This window comes from Pseudorasbora parva, chromosome 7 (assembly GCF_024679245.1).
Source record: "Pseudorasbora parva isolate DD20220531a chromosome 7, ASM2467924v1, whole genome shotgun sequence".
Classification (NCBI taxonomy): Eukaryota; Metazoa; Chordata; class Actinopteri; order Cypriniformes; family Gobionidae; genus Pseudorasbora; species Pseudorasbora parva.
Genome location: NC_090178.1, coordinates 28144626 through 28159178, shown reverse-complemented (window position 1 = coordinate 28159178; position 14553 = coordinate 28144626). Strand labels below are relative to the sequence as shown.

Genomic DNA, 14553 nt, shown 5'->3' with positions numbered 1-14553 from the left:
TTCTTGTAAAGGCAAAAGATAACAGCACAACCCCTCCCTTTTGGCACTGGGAATTGAACCAATGCAACACAAGATTAAAATCGAATACATTTCTTTATGCATTACCTCAATATTTTATCTGACTCAATAATGTAAACGTTTTAATTATTTCTAATACTTTATAAATATGAATAAATGTCTGATTATTCTGCTTAACTCTTTACTTTATTGAAATCATTCATTAGGTTCTTAGAGTCACAGGGTCTTCGCACTTTCCAGTATGCGGGCCCATAATCACAAACTTATCAGTCTTGGTCAAGTAGACAGAGGTTAAATCTTTTATATTGAGTTATAGTCAGTAAACTAAGATTCCGATAACATGAGTATTCACAAACTCGTCAGTCTTGGTCGTCAGTAGAGGCCATACGACTGATATCTTGGACGCCCGTGCTACACGTTGATCATTCCAAGATATTTTTGTTCAGTCCCCTTGGGTTTGAATTCTCGTAATTAATGCAAACTGCTTTCAATCAGAGGCCCATGACCATCACCACAGATTCAAGTGACCAACTTACTATCTCTAATGGTGACTTTCTATAATCATGCCGTGGTTTTCCACGTCTACGTAATTTAGAGCAATATTACAACAATCAGGAATTAGGGTTGCCCTATTTAGATTGGTCTAACAATTTGTTATTGTTCTAAACGGAAGACGTCTTTAGTCTTTCAACCCGCAGTCCAAGTCTACGTATCTGAACGCCAATGTGTTAGTCGGAGCTCTAAAACATCAGCCTGGTGTGCTTTTATGCTCCACCGAAAAACTGTGTTCTAGTCCGTGTACTAACCTGAGCGTAGTCTTGTGGTGTCATGGATGTACATGATCCACTGAGTTATTAACACAACATACGTTATAGCATTTTCATGGTTAAGGCAATTGAATAACACTGTAGCCACATGGCAATCCTATGCTCCACCTGGGAGACAAACAAATTCAACAAAGAACCACATTTATTCAGTTTTTCTCAAGATACATGGTCTAGAATGCATATAGCATCTACAACCTTTATCCTAAGTGTTTCATACACTTATAGTAAAGCAATCTTGTGTTTTAAAGAATAAACTTAAATAGCCTAGGTGTTTTTATTAACACAAACAACTATCATGTGTTCAATGCGCACGTGTTTAGTACAATTACAAATTTGAAAATGCATACGAACTAATACCAAGCGTTAGGCGGAACTCTAAAATCTCAGTCGGCGTGCCTCAAAGCTCCACCCAAAAACTGAACTCCAGTCCGTTACTAACCTGACAGATTTGCGGTAACAATACATCCTAATGCACTAAAATCAATAATTTCAGAGTAAATCAAAATTAAATCGAACGCAACAACATATTTGTCAAAGTGTCTTAAAGATAATGATTTTGATTCGGCCCTGCAGTCACAACTGGCTGGCATGTACATTGATTGCACGACAACAGTCAGGCTTAAGTTCAATGAGCGACTCTGTTGCTGTTAACATCCAATGAACTAGCAGCACATGCTGAGTGCAGTCAAATTCCTGCTCGAATTCTGTTTTGAGTGAGGTTTCGGATTTTATTTTCATGCCAATACATTTGAATATGAAAGACTGGTTCAAGACTGATGCAAGCACATTCGTTGTATCTCTTTTTAGATTTCAAATGCCTATTTGCTTGATTTAGTCTATTTACAGACTAATCTGCTTGGCAGCACAGTGGCAATTTTAACTGAATTTACAAAATGTGATAGATTTAGGTGTTACTTATTTGGCTAAACGCTCCCATTGAACATAGAGAGAAAGTCATTGTTCTCCGAGTGGGCGTGGTACGCCCCGTGGGCTCGCTGAGCCACTCAGAAACATCATGAGGTTTCTTAACAAAAATACAGTAACAACATCACTATCATTCTGTGTATCAATCTTAGATTTGAATCGTACCACCTCTTAATCATTTGTAGCCACGAGTAATTTAGCTGTGTAGCAATAATATTTATAGCCAATTCTGATCAAACAAAAAGTTCTTAACTTTTAAATGTTACATCAGCCTGTTTTCCTACTTTGCTTTTCATAAACAAATATAAACTTTGCTATTTATCAAATCACAAATGTATTCCAGTTGTTTACATACTTAGAGTTCTCATTCTATTGTTTGCTCGTTCTCACCGTGCGTTCCTAGTTTGTTGCAACTAATAAAACAATGGAGAAAGCATTTAGCTAATTTTAAAAACGCTCTAATTTACAAATGTTTATCGAGTCTCAGGAAATAGTTTGGAAGATGTTTTTCCAATTTAGGTTTAGTTGTTGTAGGTCTACGCTGACAAAGAAATATTTTAAAATCCATAACACGAGTTTTAATTCCTCTACTGCGCTGTCACTATCATGTCCCTGATATGTGATTGTATCTAAATTCTTAAACCCCACCGGATTGCGGTTCCGGTCTAACATTGGGTATTCCGACCCATTCTATTCATGTGTCTATATGGGATGCGTCTGTTTTTCCCTAAACATTTCTAAGAAAAAGGCAAAAAGAATTTTACTTACCAGAACAGCTGAAGAAAGAGAAGTTCAAACCTCTTGTTGATTTTAAAATCGAATACTTCGCTGAAAAGACGTTGCTCGTAAGAGAGTTGCAACATCACGGAGGCTGGTCACCATTTTGTAAGGCCGCCCAAATCGTCCCAATGGAGGCTAACGATCGGCGGGTGAAGGTCGCTGCGCATTCGTCTTTTCAGCGGGGAAAAGGGGGATTTTATTCCAATCCCTCGTTATCTGACTCCATTTATTAATAATTTAGAATTTGGGTTAGAATGCCAATTGGTTATTTGGTCATTCAATTTTAATAGTTTAAGTAGGCTACACATTTAATTATTCCGTTTAACCCTTTGTTGAAATTATACCCAACCTGAATAATTCCAGAGCAAGTCAGAATCTATCAAAGTGTAACAATTTATTTAACAGTCAGGTAAATGTATAAAGCCAATTACATAGTCAATTCAAAGGTAATCCATATATAACATCAAATAGTCTGAAGTAAAGAATGAAATATATACCTGACTTCTGAAAATTACATAATGCTGGCTATCTTGAAAAGACATCCAGCATTACGGGCTGACCGGTTTAAAGTGTCAAGCCTTGAGCTCTTTGCAACATTTCCTTAAATACCCAGAAACAAATGCACAAACTCTTTCAAATGTAAACACGAGTGCACAATGGGAATTTGCATTGATCAAGACTTGTATTGATCCAAAGGCCAAATGGCTGAAAGCCACACCCACCATACACCAAGGAAAGATATCTTTAAACCCTTAAAACATTTATGATGTTCTAGTTTACTTCTGTGGAGTAGAGATATTTGTACCAGTCGCACTGAGACATTTCAAACGATATCAAACACATATAATACTGCATTGTGAGGATTGACATTGTAACAAAGAGATTTCTGGTGCATTTCAGGTGATCTCAAGTTTGTGGGAGCAGTAGTTTGGGGGAAGTTTCATGTGAAAGGAAAGGCATGTAAATTAGAGTCATTCATAGATGATTCACTCAGTGTGATGTCGTCTCGGACAGAGACTCTAACTCTATGAATAAGCTCAGATGCTAATTTCCTTTATTTTCTCAGAGAGTCCTTGTTCTTCATTCAGACATTTCGGCATATACTAGTTTTTTCAGTCTTACAGGCGTTACACTTATGCATGAACCAATCACAGACTGGCTTATCTACTTTGCACACTATTGCCAGATTTAACACGATGACGGATAGAAAAGCGGTGGGACGTTGCCTATTGATCATGCCTCTAGTGGTCTGATTGGTTGAAGAACTATCCAATGGTGTACAGAGTCATTTGAATTATGCTAGTCGATCACGCCTCTTGTGCAGAAGAAAATACAGAGCAGACTCCCCAGACCAATGTTCAATCTTAAATTGAGCTTGGTCTGGTGATAGCCAGACAATGGCTCACCCATATTATGAATGTAAAATGAATTATAAATTAATGAGATGTATTTTAGGCAGCATCCTTTTTTTATCCACAACTTGACCAGTACTGGCCATTATAATGCTTATTATATTTCTCTATTAATAAATTATTTAATCTAATAAACATTTCTTCCTTTCGCAGTGTGATTCCAGCAATGAAGCGATTCGGTTTAGGTCTGATCACCCTATCAATCTTTGCGATAGGCGGGCCGCTCTACCCAGCTAGCTACTACTTAACAGATGAGTTTGAGGTGAGTGAGTCATCAATTTTAAGTGGACTGTGACTGAACATGCAGTACACAGTCACAAAATGTATTTTTCGTATTTAAGTTAAGTTTTTAACAGCCTTATACCGGTATCTCGTGAGCTGCCACTTGTTTTTGTTGTGTTGTCTTTTCAATGTGCTACTGGTGCCACATATATATATATATATATATATATATATATATATATATATATATATATATATATATATATATATATATATATATATATATATATATATATATATATATAATATATATATATATATATATTGGAAATGAAAAACGGTTGCTGCAATCCAAATAACTGCATTTTGACTGCTGCAGAGGAGGAAGTTAAAATGAGTTCTCACACACCGTGAAAAATGCTAAAAATGATTCATTGTTAGGAGTGTTCATGTATAACCAAGACTCAAGTGTATTAATTTAATCAGTTTAGCTGATCAAATTTCAATTAATATTTCAGCCCAAATTAATTGAGCAATCCTTCAAGCAGTGAGCCAAAGCTGTAGCTTGCACTGCATGTTACATGCGTATAGAATCTGTGGCTTACATACTCTAGCCTTGTAAATATAAAGCAGTCTTGACATAATCAAGTGTAGGAACGTTTTACAAACAAAGATTGTGTTAAAGGGATAGTTCACCCGAAAATTTAAATTCTAATTCTCCTAATATATACATATTTCTTCCCCCCCACCCCCACTTCAATGCACTAAAAACAGTATGGTAATAGATGAGCTCCAGCCAATGAGATTATCTCATATTGTTATGTATAATATAATATCATTTTTCTATTGTTAGTAACATGGTGAGTTAAACTAATAAGTTTATACTAAACTAAAGCTAAGCGATCTGTCTATTTAATTTCAGCTCAACAGATCAAGAAGTCCTCGCTGCAGCCTGTAGCACGATGACGTACTGGATCAGATCCAACACGTACTGGACGCGCATGCGCGGAGGTTTCATTCACAATTCGATGACGTTATATATGCATGCGCAGTAGAGTTTTGGGGAAATCATTGAATGCACAGGAGAATTTTGCTGGATAGATAAATACTCAAACTGCTCGAGCAAAAATAATAATTAATAACACGCTCACGCCATCAGGACACGTTTTGCATTTTTCCTTGAATGTGTAGGCTACTGGCATTTTAAAGTTCTTTACAGATCGTGTTGCATTGTACCTTGAGGATTAAAATTACAGAGACAATTACTTGACTTCCACTCAACAGCAAGTATGATCATAATAGATTACAATTTTAACTGTTTTGCATGCATGTACAGCGAAACTAGGATTATTTAAGCATCACATTTATGAAAATATGATTTTTTTCATCAATTAATTACTTAATACTATTTATCAGTAGGCTACTACAACTACACAGTATACAATATTGATCATACATTAAGACTAGCGCATATGCATTATAAATTAACCCAGAGATCGGTAGGCTATGACATCGCCATAACGATCCACCATCCAGTACGTATTGGATCTGATCCAGCTACGTCATCGTGCTACAGGCTGCAGCGAGGGGTGTCTCCAACAGATGCGCAGTGTACTTTTATTTGATGTACCGTAAACTCTAGTGTGGAGGCGCAAAACTTGCCCTTCGCTTTGCTGAGAGCACACTCACCTGCAAAGAAAAGTAAAAAAAAGTTTTAATTTGGAGAGTTCATTTTGAATGAGTCAGTTTTTAAGAACAAGCAGAATTTATGCAGTTTCTTTGGTATTCATCTATTACCATGGTGCTCATCTATTACCATACTGTTTTTAGTGCATTGAAGTGTGTGTGTGGGGGGGGGGGGGGGACTCAGAGTTAAACTGTGTCAGAACAATATCTTCTTGATAATGTCAGATAACTTTGATAGAAAGGTATGTAATGGATTACAATCAACCAATCAATTTAATTTAAGTTACACAATTAGATTTACAATTTCAAATCATATTTAGGTCAACCAATGACCAAGCAATGCTTTATTTAGTTTATTCTATGGTGTAAAAGGTCACATTAGCATTTAAAGAAAAAAAAAAACATGGTCGGGTCAACGTGTCTGAATATTTTTTGATTTGACTGTATATAATTGTTAATTGAATCAATTGGTTATGGGAATGCAAACGACTATGAAAAGTCTTTACATCCCTATTCATTGTTTTCATTTGAACCTCTTTCTGCAGAAAGATATTATCAATCAAGACGTGAATTAAAATGAAAACATACTATTTTTTAAATGGTTTTACAAGTCTAAATCTTTTCATAATTCATCAGAGATGATTTATTTCTTCTTATCTGTGATTTCAGGCACATTCGTTCTGGTACAAGTGTATGTACATGCTAGTGTGGGTGAAAATAAACCTGTATAAGTACATCAGCTGCTGGCTAATCACGGTGAGTAAACAGCACAACCACAATCCCCCATAAAGAGCACACTTGTGGTAATTGAGTGTCATTACATTACATGCTGTGCACCCCGTCAGTGTATCTTTATTATCTTCTTAGTGAGGCGTTAGCTGTGTAACAAGTCAATTACAAACAAGACGTGGCAGTCTTTTTCTAGCTGAGAATGTGGAACTGAACCTCCGTAGGGTTCGTCAGACTAGAAGTACAAGCCATACCTGATCAGGTTGAAAGGAAGCTAAACAGGTTTTCTGGCTTAAAACTGTCTGTAGATTGTGATTTGTATAAATGGGGTCATTTCTTCTGTCATAGCAACATGTCCGTAAGCTCAAACCTGTTCATGGGCATGCTCATTTCATGTTAACAGGATTAGATCGCATTTTTTAAGTGGAGTTGATACTTAGTCGGTCAAAGCCACTGCTACTTACTTACAATAGTACCCTAATAATGCTAATTATTTAAAAATAAATTTGCTAATAATTTTATATTGTTGTGTAGTCTACCATAATATAGACACAGGCCGTTTTACTCATTAAGAGCTGTATTCGTGAGGAAATAATAATCACCTAATAATTGAATTTGAGTCTTACAAACATGACGTAGGCTACAGTTAATCTACTGTAATCCATGCATTCATTTGGAGTTATTATGGGTGTGGCTTTACAAAAAGCTGTCTGCTGTTAGAAAAATCTTCTTGTTCCTTAAGAAACTTCTCACGTTAAAAAACTGCTTCACAGGTCAAATTAAACGAATTGCTAATTACAACATTGAAAGAAAAATGTAAAGGCTGTACAAATACTAGATCCCAGGATCATTGTTTTGAGTATTGATATATGCCCTTTCTGATGAACACAGTAGGACACGCAGTAAACTCTTGACTAATTTGGTTTCATTTGATTAAACAGAGTCTGAGATAAGTTATCACGATTATAAAATCTGGCATCTGTCAGATCATCTCAGCAAATTATGAAGCATGGACTCCTGAACAGCATATCTGTTGTTTTATGATTTATAACCAAACAACATTAGATATAATTCCACTTGGTTTGATATTTTGGACATCAAATGCAATGACATTCATACAGTTTTTAAATATGACTTCCAAATGTCCAAATACTTTTTATATGTATATGTATATCTCTATATTCTTAGGAAGGTGTGTGTATACTTTCTGGGCTGGGCTATAATGGGAAGAACGAAAAGGGGGAGCCCCAATGGGATGCCTGTGCCAATGTGAGGGTGTGGCTATTTGAGACCACGCCCCTCTTCACAGGCACCATCAGTTCCTTCAACATCAACACAAATTCTTGGGTGGCCAGGTATGCTCCTTTTTTATTTATATGACATTTATTGATATGACTTTCAAAATAGTGTTGTTTTTCTTTTGAATGTATGCATTAATTTTTCTCCATTTCTCTTCTGCAATACAGGCATGTGTTTAAGAGGTTGAAGTTTTTGGGTAACAAGTTGTTGTCTCAAATGTTCACATTGTTATTCCTGGCTGTCTGGCACGGCTTGCACTCAGGGTACCTCATCTGCTTTTCCATGGAGTTCATCATTGTCAATGTGGAGAAGCAGGTAACCATGGCAACATTACTATACCAGACATGAGGCGTGAAGTTGTTTAGAGTCAAGGTGTCTAAAGTATTTGAGTCACTTCTTGCTTTCATGCCAACCGAAGGCAGATCTAAAAGTTTACAGCTTTGAAGATATAGTGTTTCTGAGTTCAGGAACTCGCTGAGAATTCATTTTAAATTATGTCTTGCTCATATATGGATAGAGCAAAAATAACTGCATTCTAAAATTCTGACATCTCAATTATAAACTTTTTAAAATATTAAGTGTATCTTAAACAGCTTGCACAAGATATGTGTATATACACATACACACACTACTGTTCAAGAGTGTTTTCTGCTCTTCGTGCTGTTGTCTTATGCTCACCAATTGAATTTATTTGATCAGGAGTATTAGTTATATTATGAAATATTATTAGTAAGGCCGGGACTTTAACGCGTTAATTAAGATTAATTAATTACGGGACTTTAACGTGTTAATTAAAATTAATTACACAAAAAATAAAATAAAATATTTTAACCACACTTATTTTTGCATCGCGGAACGTTTTTCAATGAATGAGTTTCGACGGACCGATTATATTGAAACACCAACTAGCGTTCACGAGTCACGCATAGGAGTCACGACGGTCACGACCTATGGTCACGACAACAACAAACCATAGTGAACATTTACGAAGAAGCTGATGAGATCGCTTTGCTTGGCCCCGTGGATGGGAAATTTTGTTTTAAAAAACGAAAGGATGGAAGCGTCGACAAGAGCATGGTTGTGTGCAAGCTATACAACAAGGAATTTGCGTATCACCGCAACACATTGAGCCTCAAATATCACAAATATGCTTTTGCTACACTTAATGGCAAACATTGCACTGGTCTGCTGGACTGAAATAAATAAACAATATTTTGTTGATTAAGCGTATAGTCATTATTCAATGGTATACTAAAAATCCATGTAAAAATTACTTCTCACTGTTCTCAGGTCAAATATTTATATGCAATTAAAATGCGATTAATTTCGATTAATTAATTACAAAGTCTCTAATTAATTAGATAAAAAAATGTATCCGAGTCCTGGCCCTAATTATTAGTTAAATATATTTTAAAGTGTGATTTATTCCTGTGACTATGATTAAAAAGGTGAAGTTTTAGCATCATTACTCCATTCATTTTTGAAAGTTCTGCAGAAAAACAGCATTTATTTGAAATAGATATAATTTGTAACATTATTAATGTCTTAACTGTTATGGAGCTAGAAATATGACAAAATGATCTAAAGTGTTATCTAACTAAATTGAATATTATGTTGCATTTTACAAAGTTCGGAATTTGAATTTTTAAATGTTGAATATAGAACATTTGAAATTGAACACATCTGAAATGTTTTATGTAGAAATTGTGTAGACATGTATTTCCAAACAGCAGATATTTTGTTCTGAATTAATAGACTGGAAATATTCCGTTTTTGAAAATACAGATTCAAGATTTCAGATGAAGAAGAAATTCAGAACATCAAATTTAATATGCAAAAAAATTGCAGAAATTCAGATCTTACAGAAAGTAGGCCAGAGGTCATCATCAGGGAAGAGTAATTCAAATTCAGATCATTTTGTCAAATTTCTAGATCCATAAACTGTTACGTTTCATCAATTTAGTGTGTCCTTGCAGACTAAAAGTACACTTTTTTTAAGCATTTTCCCAAACTTTTAGTGGTAATGTATAAAGAGGGAACAGATAAATTGAGATGACTGATTGAGGTACTAAACTGTATTTTCATATATAGAAACAGATGATGAGTTTCAGTATGTAATGACGGTATGATACTGGGAATTGATCAAAAAAGAATAGATTTTCGAGGCGTTGGGAATCGGAATAAATTCCATCAACGTTAAATTGACTCTTTAAGAGAGTTTAACAGAGCTAACTATTAACTCCCCTCTCACTTGCCAATAGTGATTGGAAGTCCGATCCATTTGCTCAACCAGGTTCTTTCAGTCAGTTTGTTTCAAATAACCAGTTCAAAAAACAATTTGCTGGTTCTTTTACGTCATTACATATTGACATCACTAGAACATATAATATATTAGCAAAGGTTTTGGGACGTCTGCCTTTACATGCATATGAACTTTAATTCATATCCCATTCTTAATCCTTATGGTTTAATACGGAGTTTGCTCACCCTTTGCAGCTTTAACAGCTTCAACTATTCTAAGAATGGCTTTCCGCAAGGTTTAGGAGTGTGTTTAGTTCCATACGTGCAATTTATGCACATGCATGAATGAGTGTATTTTCTGATCTATGATCCATTTCAAGGTCAAACAAAAAATCAAAAAAGAATCAGAAACAACAGCGAAGAATTTGTCGGTTCCAAAAATTACAGGTTGAAAATGACAAATAGTCCTTCAGTAGACATCAGTAGACATTAAATGAAAGTCAATGGAATATTCACAAATGACATTTTCTGTCTGAGCCAAGCACATTTTTTTGATGAATGCTGATGGTACAGCTTGGTCATTAACCTTCTCAGGAGAAGAAGAAAACAAGTCGAAATGTAATATTATTCAGAGAACTATGGCTCTAGGCAAGATTGAAACATTTGACATGTTTGCTTGCGGTATGTGTCCACCGGTGCAGAGTGAGTGAAGCGAAGCACTTTTGCTTTGTTTTTTGTGACAGACGCATTCATGGAAATTGATAACAAGACAAAGCATTTTTTTAAACAGCATTTATTAATCTTGGTAAATTTTATTTTTCAATTATACAACTCAAAATAATAATTTAAAAACATGTATTAGAGTAGCATTTTGGACACAATATTGAGCGTTTCTTCCGTGTACGTGGACAACTGCCATTAGACGAAGGCTAAATGTAATATAACTGTTCTGTAAATATTTTTGCAGGCTCAGGCACTGGTGCGGGACAGTCCTTTGCTGACATCCATCGCTCAGAGTCATCTGTATCCACTTGTTTATTTAATACAGCAGTTCATTCACTGGCTATTTATGGGATACCCTCTGGTGCCATTCTGCCTCTTCACTTACGACAAGTGGCTCAAGGTGTGTATTTGCTCCTCAGGGATTCGTTAATCATTTAGCTGATGATGGATATCCGTGAACCTAACCACTTTTATCGAAGTGTTTGCTATTGCCATTTAATTTCTGAATGTATTTGTTTTCCAGGTTTACTCCTCGATTTATTTCTGTGGTCACATCTTTTTCTTCGCTGCCTTTCTCGTCCTGCCATACCTCCGCAAGGTGTTCGTGCCTCGAAAAAGAGGCAGTGAGAAAAAGGAGGATTAATTAAATGGGTAAATTTAGTATCTGTTTCTTCTAGTCTCTCTTGTTTGTGCCTGTCTGTTCTCACTGGCGTTTTTTGTGTGAGCATGTGACACATCTATTCTTTCATATTCAGATCAATTAGTAGTTGCATGAACACCTTTACATTGTCTGTATTACCAGTTTGAATCTTAAGATATTCTTTAGCCCTGTTTACGTGTTATTTACATCAATCCCTTGTGAGCAGAAATCATTCTAATATGCCGATTTGCAGCCACTCCCCCCCATGATTTATTGATTTAAAAAGGTAGGATTTATTTGAAATATTTTTTTAAATAATATTGTAAATGTATTTTTAATAACATTTTTGCTTTTGATAATTATAAGTGGTTTTTTTACCTTTTTTTTCTCGTCCCTGTTATTTTTTTAATGAAACAAATTTTTAAAAAAAATAATGAAACAAAAGCTTCAAAAAAGTTTTTTTCAAACCTGTATGAGTTTCTTTCTTCTGCTGAACATAAAAGAAGATATTTTGAAGAACGTTTTTAATCAGTAGGACATGGGGCACCATTGACTTCCATGGTATTTTTGTTCCTACTATGGCATACATATGGAAACATTATTCAAAATATCTTCCTTTGCGTTCAGTAGAAGAAAGAAAATCATACAGGTGTAAAACGACACGAGGGTGAGTAAATGATGATAGAACTTTATTTTTTCCACTATCGCTTTAAGATCAAGATAAATATGAGAAAAAAAGCATACATTATTCACATCATTTGTTTTTTCTTGAATTCCACTAGCACTAAAATCCGAGAGAGAGAGAGAGAGAGAGAGAGAGAGAGAGATTGAGAGATTTGAAGTTGCTGTGCCTTTATATTTTGACCCAAATCACTTGAACCCACATCTTAAAGGGATAGTTCACTTTGAAATAAAATTTTAGCTTACCTCATGGGCATCCCAGATGTAGGAGTATTTGTTTCCCCAGTAGTTTCAATTTTGATCATTTTTGGTCAAACTGTTCTTGTCTGTGCCTCACATAATGCAGGTATATGGTCACCACCTCAAAGAGCATACACAGAGAAGTCCAAATTAAACAATCCCCCATCGTAAGTACACACTGATGGCCTAAGACACGAAACGAGTGGTTTGTGTGAGAAAACGAACAGTATTTATATCGTTTTTACCTCTTGTACACCACTACGTCCGACTGATCCGAGGGCACGCATGCGTGTTTCCTGTTGTGACATTCACACGTTCTGGCTTTATTCTGCGCAAGCGCGGAAAGCACCGGAAGTGGTATCACATTCTTGATCAGTGTATTCTGGTTCAAATAAGTATGGTTGTAAAAAAAAATTCAATGTTGTCTGTAATATATCGCTTGCGCAGAATAAAGCCAGAACGTGTGAATGTCACAACAGGAAACACGCACGCACGCCCTCGGATCAGTCGGACGTTGTGGTGTACAAGAGGTAAAAACGATATAAATACTGTTCGTTTTCTCACACAAACCTCTTGTTTCGTGTCTTAGGCCATCAGTTTGTACTTACGATGGGGGATTGTTTAATTTGGACTTCTCTGTGTATGCTCTTTGAGGTGGTGACCATAGACCTGCATTATGTGAGGCACAGACAAGAACGGTTTGACCTAAAATGATAAAAATTTAAACTACTGGGGAAACAAATACTCCTACATCTCGGATGCCCATGAGGTAAGCTAAAACATATCAAAATTTAATTTCAAAGTGAACTATCCCTTTAATTACGGCTTCCGAAACATGTACGTAGGATCTTCCCTGGGGGACTTATAAGCAGCATAATCATACTTCATTAGATCATGACTGATGATTCAGTTAGGTTCAGTGTGACCATAAGCCTTTAATACCATTGGGAAAGATGTGTCATCTCTCTCTTCCCAAGCTTTTCACGGGCGTTGCGGCAATGTTTCATTCATCCAGGTCTTCTTAAAATTTCTGTTTATTTGTTGCACCACATCTTTTCCATTGAAGAAGTTTTTTCCCCCGTCATCCAGGTGTTTTGTTTCTGATCATAATGAGGCTTTGTGAAAAGTAAAATGATAATCATCCCCCCCCCCCCATTTATCTTTCACAGGTTTGTTTGCGGCCATCTAAGTTTGACTGAAGTGAACTGTGACTTTTAAAGAGCACCTGAAGAGGACAAATTTTAAGGCCTTTAGTAATATATTACTATTTACATACAGCACTGATGTATGTGTACAAATGTTTGTAAGTTTTCTCATTCTTTTGAAGTTGTGGTGGACTATAATGAAAAGGGTTAAGAAGTTGCAGAAATGCAAGTATTTCTGAGGTTCAATATTTGTTAAATAAGATTTACTGATGTTTGGTGGCTGAAAAATAATTATACTGTTTCTGCTCATACCATTGCACTCATTACTCACAGGAAACGAGATCATTACTAATCAGAGACCTGGCTTTTGCTGCCGCTGAGGTCATGTGTGCACTTTTAGAGGGAATGTAGAGTATGTATTTGAAAGATGGAAACAAATGAGAAGTTTTTTTTATTTTCCTTTGATTGCAGCTTTCGACTTATGTACCTTTTTAGATTGGAAAAAAGACACTGAAATGTGAAACAAACATAAGAGTGAACAATGACTGAACTCCCATCGCCTGGCATTATAAATGAATGTTTTTCATGTTTATAACCATTTTTTTTGTCTTGTGATCAGACATCTGATGGGGGACATTCTCTTCTTTTGTTTATTCTTTTTTGAAGGATTTTTTTGGTAACTGCTTTTTTTATGAGGGTGGGCATTTGACACACTTTCATTAAAAGGCTCATTACTTTGTTACCTCATCCTCTCACTCCATTTAACACTGTCTGTCTATCCATCTGACCTTTTCGTGTTTACTCCATTTTCTCCAGCAAATCTTTTTGTCCAGTGTATGAGCACAAGCAAAACATATAAACACTACTCACTGGAATCATATATATGAGGGTAAATGTGTCTATATTATTAAGAGCAGAGTGTTATATATTTAAATTATAAGCATTTTAGTGAGCAATTAACTAAACTGTGCACATTAACAACAAAA

The 14553-nt window shown here is 35.6% G+C and overlaps 1 protein-coding gene across 3 annotated transcripts in view; it reads left to right on the top strand.

Annotated features, from left to right (window-relative positions):
- lpcat3 (lysophosphatidylcholine acyltransferase 3) overlaps positions 1 to 14309 on the top strand; it is a 29298-nt gene extending 14989 nt beyond the window's left edge. For all 3 annotated transcript variants that reach the window (XM_067448923.1, XM_067448924.1, XM_067448925.1), the window contains 7 exons: positions 4115 to 4223; positions 6539 to 6625; positions 7787 to 7953; positions 8065 to 8212; positions 11106 to 11261; positions 11385 to 11512; positions 13592 to 14309. In XM_067448923.1, the coding sequence (XP_067305024.1) occupies positions 4115 to 4223; positions 6539 to 6625; positions 7787 to 7953; positions 8065 to 8212; positions 11106 to 11261; positions 11385 to 11504 (787 nt within the window). In that variant the 3' untranslated portion in view covers positions 11505 to 11512; positions 13592 to 14309. The remainder of the gene's footprint in view (positions 1 to 4114; positions 4224 to 6538; positions 6626 to 7786; positions 7954 to 8064; positions 8213 to 11105; positions 11262 to 11384; positions 11513 to 13591) is intronic.
- Positions 14310 to 14553: the final 244 nt, after the last annotated feature.